The sequence below is a fragment of the Notolabrus celidotus genome, chromosome 3, assembly GCF_009762535.1.
Source record: "Notolabrus celidotus isolate fNotCel1 chromosome 3, fNotCel1.pri, whole genome shotgun sequence".
NCBI lineage: Eukaryota > Metazoa > Chordata > Actinopteri > Labriformes > Labridae > Notolabrus > Notolabrus celidotus.
The window spans coordinates 1,184,224-1,194,729 of record NC_048274.1 but is presented as its reverse complement, the minus strand read 5'-3'; the positions used below and the strand labels follow the sequence as shown (position 1 = coordinate 1,194,729).

General features: G+C 42.9%; 1 protein-coding gene across 1 annotated transcript in view; it reads right to left on the bottom strand.

Annotated features, from left to right (window-relative positions):
* Window positions 1–8,896: 8,896 nt before the first annotated feature.
* LOC117810084 (annexin A2-A-like) overlaps window positions 8,897–10,506 on the bottom strand; it is a 15,666-nt gene continuing 14,056 nt past the window's right edge. Inside the window, exons 10-13 of the mRNA XM_034679687.1 lie at window positions 9,661–9,756; window positions 9,518–9,576; window positions 9,258–9,380; window positions 8,897–9,128 (exon numbers count right to left, since the gene is read on the bottom strand). Of these exons, the coding sequence (XP_034535578.1) occupies window positions 9,069–9,128; window positions 9,258–9,380; window positions 9,518–9,576; window positions 9,661–9,756 (338 nt within the window). The 3' untranslated portion in view covers window positions 8,897–9,068. The remainder of the gene's footprint in view (window positions 9,129–9,257; window positions 9,381–9,517; window positions 9,577–9,660; window positions 9,757–10,506) is intronic.

The following is a 10,506-nucleotide window of genomic DNA, read 5'->3' as shown; positions in this document are numbered from 1 at the left end:
TGATTCATTCATTCATTGCTTTTTACATGTTTTTAACTGCAGGCGCAAATTTTCACTTTTTTCATGTTTTACTGGTTTTAGAGCACAATTTCAAATTTGAGGAAAATAATTTTTTTCCAACAGGCAATTTTTTTTTTCAAATTTCTTTTTTTTAATCAAAATTTTATTTTTTCAATAAATGTTTTTCAAGAAAAGAAAAAAAAAAAAAAATTTCAAAAAAAAAAATCAATTTTTTTTTTCAAAAAACAATTTCAAAAAAACTTAAAAAAAATTTTTTTTTCAAAATTTTTTTTCAAATATTTTTTTTCAAATATTTTTTTTCAAATATTTTTTTTCAAAAATTTTTTTTCAAATATTTTTTTTCAAATATTTCCAAAAACCATTCATTGTTTTTTTCCATCTGTTAATGGCATTCGTCTTTGTTTTACTGCCCTCTACTGGTCTGGTGGTGTAGTGTCAAAGGATTTTAAAGCCGTGTTTGTCTTTGCTACTCGCGCTAATCTCCTCTCACGTGTTGATTCAGTGAATCCATCTGTGATGAAATATAGCACCATCTAAAACAGCGCCAGCTGAGTCTCTTCATGCTAACAAGCTAACTGTTGTGTTACTCATAATGATACCTGCCTGTCCGTCTGCTTCTATGGTGTCATCTGTGATGAATGGCATTCCTCTTTGTTTTACTGCCCTCTACTGGTCTGGTGGTGTAGTGCATTTACTTTTTTTTCCTCCATCCGTCACTGGCCTGATTTGCACATCTACCCGGGGCTTCGGCCCCGCGGTCGAAACACAGACAACAATGGGAGCACAGGAACCTTTTAGTTCAGGGGAAAGTGGTTCTCTTGGTAGAAATGCACCTCAACAAGTGTAAGTACTCTTCTGGGGAAAGTTCCTGCGGGCGATAAGCACCTTAACTCTCACCTGGAGGTGGCACTGTGAGGATGACTAAATGTCAGCAGGTAGAGGACTTCAACACTTGAATCCTATCGAACCTGTGACATATGGACCGGATTGAATATTGTGTATTAGAGTTTCAATGATTCCTCTTTTCTGGTTAAGTGTGCAGCCTCTGCCATGACGTTCTTTCCATGGATGAATCCAGCGAGAAGATTGTGTTCATTGTGTTTGATTGTTTGTTTGAGGCATGGCTGATCCCAGTTGATGTTTGGGCCTTTAATACTGACTGCTTACACACACAAAAGTCACAGAGAAGGAAGCCTCCAATGTGATACCGTGGAAAAAACTCCATCGTTGGAATCAGGTGGGATATTGTGTTTATAGTTTGCATGAACATCCTTGCAAAGAACACAAAATGCTAAAAATACAAGTGTTGTGAAAGTCGTCCACACACCTCCAACATGTTGAAATATAAGGTGTCCTATACTGTGGTCTTAAACTTCACACAGACCTGTAAGCTGTCAGAGGAACTTTAAACAAGGTGTCTGAACAGGAAACATCTGCTGCCTCCGTCCACGCTGACGTTACCTCTCTGTCTCTCCTTCACATGTGAAGTCCAGTAAAGCTCCGGAGGCCCCCCGTCCTGAACGCTGGATGTTACTGCGAGCACCATAAACCACATACACAAACACACGAGGCTGAGGCCGTACGGACGCAGATGAAGAGTTGTGTTTACATCAGGGGGAACGGTAGTCTTAGAAACACATTTCAACATCTCAATACAAACATCTATAAGCCACCAAACACAGCTGTTACACTGCTCCTATCTCTGTGTGTGTGTGTGTGTGTGTGTGTGTGTGTGTGTGTTAAGAGAGCCTAACATTTACCAAATTGAAATCCCTGAAGGCGGTAAACAAAGTCGTTCCTGCTTCCCTTATTGCTGGCAGATGTCCCCACTGAGCAGATATGTGGCTCCAACTTGTTGACTAAGTATACCACATAAGCATGTAAACAGAAACCAAAACCAGAACAGACCACATCCAAAGCCTCCATTCATAAGTCCGAGCACGGATCAGATGCTGCTGCTCCTCCTCCTATTCTGGGAAAGAAGTTTATTTGAGCGTGTTCGGCTTTGATCCCGCTCCTGTTGTGTGGGATTAAACTATTTCAGTCACTCCCAAAGAAAACACACGACTACAGAGGTGTGACTGTGCCGCCATCTGAGTCCCAGAGAGCTAAAAATACTGATCACAAGAACACGGAGTGAAAACTGAGGAGTTCATGGTGGTCATGGTGCGGAGATGTTCCCACGAAACTCATCTTTTCACAACTTTGGGGCTGGAAGTCGAGGAGCGGGTCCCCTTCAACGGAGGCCAACTTGCACCGCCATGTTTCTAGAACAGACAGACTCGTTACACAGAAGTATTATAGGATCATAGGTGTCTCTCTCCCCTCCATCCAGGACATCTACAGGTCCCAATGTGAACGCAGAGCCTATGCCATCCTGAAGGATTCATCCCACCCCTCACACAGACTGTTTGCCCTCCTACCATCAGGCAGGAGGCTTCACAGTACATGGATCAAAACAACAAGGTCTCACAACAGCTTTTTCCCCCATGCTGTGAGCTCCCCTTCACATTCACCTCCACCTCAGACTGCCCCCCCCCCCCTTCCCAGCCCCTGTCCCAACAAACTGGGATGGACCCTGGACAATCTTGACTCTGTTACATGTGACTTTATACTGGACAATGACCACCACTGTGTCTTCTGTGTTTTAATAACTATTTATTACTGCCTATTTATTTCAATTCAATAGTTTATATATATATATATATATATCAACATTTGCATCCTGCACTACCTCACTTACTGTTTTGTCTTGAGTATTAATATTTAGAACCAGAAGTACTTACAGATCACCATGCTAAGTGCAGTTCCAACGCTCTTAATGCTGCTCTAAGGATAGAGGATCGAGGAGAGAGGAGGGAAATTGGAGGAGCAGAGGATGCATGAGAGATGCCTTCACAGAAGACTTTTTCACGGATGGACACACTCACGTATCAAATATCACTCACTGTCTTCTCTGGGACATCACATCACCAGAGTTTAATAACAGCAAAAAGACAGACCTTAAAACAGTCACTAGGGGGCGCCATGAAACAGATAAGATATTCACAAGCTTAAAGAAGAAGAAGAAGAAGCAGAGAGAGGTTGTTGTTGTTGAATGGGGCAAAATAACTTTTCCTGATAGTTTTTGACTGTAAAAACTTGACAAATGGAGGATCATACTCATCATACATCATCATCTTCTTGTCCTTGAAGGCCATCATCGAAGATGGCAAGCAAGGGAACAACTCAATCTCATATTGTTGACCACATTGGCCGAGATAACTTGCTATAGCTGGAATCAAGAGACAAGACAAAGGTTTTCACAACTTCCCAGATAATCCGACCTCCTCACTCTCTTTCCTCACAGGGAGCTCGTGTTTAGTCCTGATCCCTTATAAACAGGTAGAGTTGATTTGTCCGGATGAATGAACCTCTGCTGTCCTTTCAGTCACCGGAGGATCTCCGTGCTGATTCAGTGTACTTTATTAGTCCCAGAAGGGCAATTCAGTTTTACAGTCAACCCGTCCATAGTACAAGATATACAGTAAAGGAAATAAATAACACGTCGTGACATCGACAACAACCACAACCAGTTACCGTAAAGCAGAGCGGGATGCGGAGCGATCCTCGGTTTATTCTGCCTTTTTAGCATTTAGCAGCCTTATGGTAGAAGGGGTCAAATAATTTGCATAGGGGCACATATTACCACTGACCTGAGGGCATGATTGCAGATTCACTGCCAAGTATGTGATCAGGTTGAGCTCAAATTCTGTTTGTTTTCTGGACCACCCGCATCGTCAAAAGGGAGCAGAGGTCCTTAAGCTGGACTCAAGTGATTTTGGAGCACAATCTGATGATGCCATTCAGACACTTCTTGTCCTTCACAGAAAGACAACCAAACCAGCATATACAAGAATATGTAAAGAGACTTTCGGGGCGGGAGCGATTTGCTGAAGATAACTTTTTCGACTCCTGCACATAAGTGAATGAAGCGAGTCGAGCGTTGAGCGTGTCACGATTTCGTGCAGCCTACAGTCATGGCCAAAAGTTTTGAGAATGACACAAATATTACATTTTCACAAAGTCTGCTGCTTCAGGGTTTTTAGGTGTTTTTGTCAGATGTTTCTATGGTATAATGAAATACAATTAGAAGCATTTCATAAGTATCAAAAGCTTTTATTGAGAATTACACAGAATTCATGCAATAAGTCAATATTTGCAGTGTTGACCCTTCTTTTTCAAGACCTCTGCAATTCTCCCTGGCATGCTGTCAATCAACTTCTGGACCAAATCCTGACTGATGGCAGTCCATTCTTGCATAATCAATGCTTGGAGTTTGTCAGAATTTGTGGGTTTTTGATTGTCCACCCGCCTCTTGAGGATTGACCACAAGTTCTCAATGGGATTAAGATCTGGGGAGTTTCCTGGCCAAGGGCCCAAAATCTTAATGTTTTGTTCCCCGAGCCATTTTGTTATGACTTTTGCTTTATGGCAAGGTGCTCCATCATGCTGGAAAAGGCATTCTTCATCACCAAACTGCCCTTGGATGGTTGGGAGAAGTTGCTCTGGGAGGACGTTCTGGTACCATTCTTTATTCATGGCTGTGTTTTTAGGCAAGATTGTGAGAGAGCCCACTCCCTTGACCGAAAAGCAACCCCACACATGAATGGTCTCAGGATGCTTCACAGTTAGCAAGAGACAGGACTGATGGTAGCTCTCACCTCGTCTTCTCCGAACAAGCCTTCCTCCAGATGCCCCAAACAATCGGAAAGGGGATTCATCAGAGAAAATGACTTTACCCCAGTCCTCAGCAGTCCAGTCCCTGTACCTTCTGCAGAATATCAGTCTGTCCCTGATGTTTTTACTGGAGAGAAGTGGCTTCTTTGCTGCCCTCCTTGACACCAGGCCTTCCTCCAAAAGTCTTCGCCTCACTGTGCGTGCAGATGCACTCACACCTGCCTGCTGCCATTCCTGAGCAAGCTCTGCACTGGTGGTGGCCCGATCCCGCAGCTGTAACACCTTCAGGAGACGGTCCTGACGCTTGCTGGACTTTCTTGGGCGCCCTGGAGCCTGTTTGGCAACAATTGAACCTCTCTCCTTGAAGTTCTTGATAATTCGATAGACGGTTGACTGAGGTGCAATCTTACTCGCTGCTATAAACTTCCCTGTTAGGCCCTTTTTGTGCAATGCAATGATGGCTGCACGTGTTTCCTTGCAGGTAACCATGGCTAACAGATGAGGAACAATGGTGTCATGCACCATCTTCCTTTTAAAGCGTCCAGTCACTCAATCATGACAGATTGATCGCCAGCCTTGTCCTCATCAACACCCACACCTGTGTTAATGTGTGTGACACCTGTGTGTCATTGAAATGATGTTAGCTGGTCCTTTTGTGGTAGGGCTGAAATGCAGTGGAAATGTGTTTTTGGTGATAAAGTTCATTTTCAAGGCAAAGAGGGACTTTGCAATGAATTGTAGTTGAGCTGATCACTCCTCATAACATTCTGGAGTATATGCAAATTGACATTATAAAAACTGAAACAGCAGACTTTGTGAAAATTAAAAGTTGTGTCATTCTCAAAACTTTTGGCCATGACTGTACTTTGTTGTCATTGGTGCTGCCCAACAAGAACTTGTGTCCACGCGCATCTTTCCATTGCCTTCACATGTAATTCACTTGTGCGACTGATTTTATTCGTGTTTGTTGTGAACGCAACATAATACCTGACTGGACTACCTTAGAAGTCTACTGTTTTGTTCACAATTAGGTTGCATTAAGTGTCAGAGAACTGCCCCAGAGTGTGAACTGAGAGTTTCCAGACTTCTCTCCACTTGGGGAAGACGGGCAATTTTGTTTCTGAGGCTTGTACAAGTGCGCAAGATTGTCCCACTCTTAAAGAATAAGCTCATTGTTGCCCCCTGTGACTGGAGGGAGAAAATCATCTTTTGCAACATCAATGTCTGGAGTTAGAGTTCATGCCTTTGGTCACACAGGACAGCAAAAGACACTTTGCATTGTCTAACATGGAGAAGAGTAAGTCAACCTACAAGTAGGTTTTAAATAAACTGAATATAAAGTTTATATCTTGTAGATATTAGATAAATACGCCCCTACAGAATGGGTTAGCATTTAAGCTTTAAACTGAATTACACACGTGGGTTTTCTTTCCTTCTTTTCTAACAAACACACTTATGGACACTTTTTCAGTCGAGCCAGAGGAGAGCAAGAATGTTAAATGACCTCACTGTATGTTTTGTGTTTGAGAAAAGAGCCAGCACAGCTCTGTTGTGAGTCTTTCACTCTGCTCTGAATAAGCATTTTGTCCATCCCAACGTGTGGGCCGCTCCCCGGCTTTCATTCCATGCCAGCACTTTTTGAAATCTGCCCAGGCTTTAACTGAAAACGGGATGAAGCCTTCAAAACACGTCTCTGTCTCCTCTTTTATCAATATTACAACCACCTGAGGAAAATCCAATCTGGAGACACTTTGGGTCACAGTTTGCAGATTTGCTCTGGGGGTGCTCTGGGTGGTCGGAGAGCTCAGTGTGAGGAGGACTGCTCGGGCACATAAACATCAAGAGAAACATGCATTAAAACCCCGAGTCAGGTCAGAGGGAGTCAAGGATGCCTCTCATTTCAAACATAAAAGAACAAGGACAATAAAAAAGTATGAGGCGTGAAAAATAAAACACACAGGAGGAGAATGTGGAGGAAACAGGTTGTGGGTTTAGTGTTTTGGGTAAAGTTGTGACTCCTGAGCTTTACTCCAAAATGTGAAGTTTGTGAGTGCTCTGATGTGGACTTCACAGCGCTCTCCGTGGATATTTCAACCCATTACACAATACTAGAACTTTCAAATGAATTTATGTTCCCAAACTTTTCAGCCCTGAAGCCCAAAAATAGGGACGTCAGAGACTTGAGACCCGTTGTTGTTTAGTGTTCGTCCCTCTCTGTCCTGTGTTCTCCGTGCAGCCACTGATTGAGCTCACCTGTTTTCCACTTGATAACCAGAGTCTGAGTATGGATGGATCCCAAAGCTCTTAACCACAGTCTCCTCTGTCCTCAGATGAACTGGAATAAGTTACGGACCTACCGTGCTAAGTGGCGTTCCAAAGCTCTTAACGCTGCTTGGAGGATAGAGGATCAAGGAGAGAGGAGGAGAATTGGAGGAGCGATAAGAGAGGATGCACGAGAGCAAGATTCGTGGAAGTGTTTTGACTGACAGACACATCCCCATATCAAATATCACTCACTGATTGGACCCTGCAGCTCTTCAGACTTCACTGAATCTTTATTTATTTATTTGCCTTTATTTGATAGGACAGCTGAAGAGAGACAGGAAACATGGGGAGTAGATAGCAGTGGAAGACATGCAGGAACAGGCCGGGAATCGAACCGGCGACCCCTGCGACGAGGACTGTAGCCTCTGTATGTGGGGCGCTTAGACCGCTAGGCCACTAGCACCCCCTGAATCAAGGTTCAAGGTTTCTTTATTATCCCCGGGGGGAAATTTGTCTTTCAGTCAGCGGTGACACAAACAAAACAGTACAACACCAACATCAAAACATTCAAAACGGTAACAACAACAACAGTAACAACTGGAAACAACAGTTATGCTGCATTATTAAGCAGACTAGCTGCTGTCGGTACAAAATAGTTCCTCTTCCTATTCGTCCTGCTATTCGGCATCGCAAATCTTCGGCCTGAGGGAAGCCGGTGAAATTCAAGACAAAGAGGATGGTACGGGTCAGCCACGATGGACCAGGCCTTGATGAGGGTCCTGGCTAGGTGGAGGCTTGACATGTCAGGCAGGGGTGTGCCCGCAACCCTGCTGCATATCTTAACTATGGCCTGCAGTCTATTTTTTGTTTTTTAGATTTGTTGACCCGTACCAAGACACTATTGAAAAGGTTAAAAGCGATTCAATAAAACAGGAATAAAACATCTTCATAAAAGTCGTGTCCACATTAAAACCCCTGAGCTTCTGATAAAAGTACATTCTTTGGTGGGCTTTTTTACAGACGGCGTCGACCTGATGCTCGAATGTCAGTTTGTCGTCAATAAAAGTGCCAAGATATTTGTGCTTGTTCACAATGTCCACTTCCACATCATCAATAAAAACAGGGGAAAAGAGAGTGGGGGTCTTCTTAAAATCAATGACGAGCTCCTCGTCATCTTTATTAAGAGCAAAAACAAACCTTAAAACAGTCACGGAGGCGGAGTCTGAAACAGATCATAAATATGCAATGGTTTCTAAACAGTGGCTACGTGATGAGCTGGGATTAAAAATTTATTAGAGTGACAAGTGGAAGATGTGAGGGTGAAACTTGCATCTTGCAAACGTCTGTCTCCAGTTCTTCTCAGGAGGGTTTGTTTTCAGCCGTCAAGTGTTTCTTTGTTTTATCATTTCATCAATAGTCACTGGACTAATATTTGGACGGGCCTCTCTCTTTGTTTGTGAATGAAGATTATTTTCTGTTGTATGAAACTAAAGTTTGTCTGAGTTTATAAATAAATCAATCATCTGAGTATACTTTGTTCCCTCCTTTTTCCCATGGCTTTATTGAATTGTTGCTGCCCTCCTCCCTTCATCTTCCTCAGGGAACATAACAATGAGTCAGAAAAATAAATGTCTGTAGATCCTCGGGAACCGCTCGAAAACAAGCGGAGGATCAGTGGAATCAGCTTCATGACTGAGAGGACTCGAGCCGAGCTCTTCATTCAGTTCAGAGTCGGTGAATTCACGTCTTCATCTCCAGAAATGTGACAGAATGCAGAAGGAAAGGAGAACAGACATTAGAAGCATCATGCCAACGAATCAGCTGACAAGACTCTCAGTGAGACTCTGCCGCCCCCTGCTGGTCGTTCATTAAAACAAACCACACACAGAAACATGATGTATGTGATGTTTTATTTTGAAGCTGCTCAGAGAGATGGAGGGGACACTTTCTGTCTCATGTTGCAAAGCAAAGACACTCTAACACTGCAGGAAGATCTGCAGTATCCACTGATGTTTGAAACCAAAGGGGCTTCTGGGAAACTGAGTCCAGAGAGAGAGGAGGTCTCAGTCGTCTCCTCCGCATAGACTCAGCAGAGCGTTCTGGTAGTCTCCTTTGGTGTGCTCCTGAACAACACAGACACAAAGGGAGTTGAATTAAAACACCACTCCTGTATTGTTTTTAAATATGACTCCAGATTTAAGTTTGTGTTTGTTCAGAGTACAAATAAAACAAACACTCAGGCTGGTACTCACAGTGATGGTCTGGTACAGTGACCTTTTGTGCTGCCTCTTGAACTCTGATCTGATCTTCATCAGGTCGATTTCACATCGAGAAACCATGATCCTGGTCACCACCTTCTCCTTCGCTCCTTTACCCTGCAGAAAAAACAAGATGGAGGGTTACAAACAGGCGTTAGAGTGAGGTGTAATGTTATCGTATTGGTATCATGAACCAAAACAGGAAGATCTATCATATCTGTTTCCTACTGATGGACAGAGCTGTGAAAACGTACCTTCATGGCTTCACTGAGTCTGTTGGCGAAGTACAGCTGCCTGTTCTGAAAACACTCAACTGTGAAAACAGATGATCAATAAATCAGGTCATGTTTCCATACAAGACATTTCCATTTGATGTCATTAATAAGACATTTCTTACCCAGAGTGAGGAAAGACTTCTCCAGATCTCCCTTCACCTCCTTCCTGATGCTCTCCTTCATGTCGTATGGACTGTAGCTCTTATACCTCTCAAACACTGAGGGCAGAAAATAAAGAAGCTGAGCTCAAAGTAAAGCTTTGGGACATTGAAAGGCATTGCATAGACACGAACATGAAAAATATATTATGTGGTGTTCACACCAAACGTTCATAAAATCATTTTCTCACTTAATTTGTGCAAATATGTTGCTCCATTTGTCTGCAAGTACCAAAAGTTATCATTACCAAAGTGCTATTATCCAGATGAACGAACCTCCACCTGTACTTTCTTTGAATTATACATCACTGGAGGATCTGCATGCTGATTGGACGTAGAGGCCCTAATGACTCGCTTAAAGGCACTATGAGGAGTTTTTAACTTGCTGAGAAACAGACTGAAACTGGTACTGATGCCTCTTTATGACCCTCAAAAGCAAACAAGACCATCTACAACAACACTGATACCTTCTCTGTTGTCATTTTAATGCCTGAAACTGCTCTGAGGGGGTAGGTGTCAGAACAGATGATTGACATCTTGCTTTAGAAACACCCTTTTTTGGCTGTTTTCATTGCAAATAATCACATTGTGCGATAAATCTAAATGTTAAAAAACAGGATGAGGTTATTGTCTGAAGACACTAATTTTGCATGTACAGGACAAGAGATAAGAGGTATCACTTTTTCCACAAGGGGGCGCCAGAATCGATACAAGCTAAAAGTTCCTCACAGCAGCTTTAAGTGGAGCATTCACCTCATGACAAGAGCTTGTGTCTTTACATTGACTTTACTTGTAATTATCTTGTGCGAA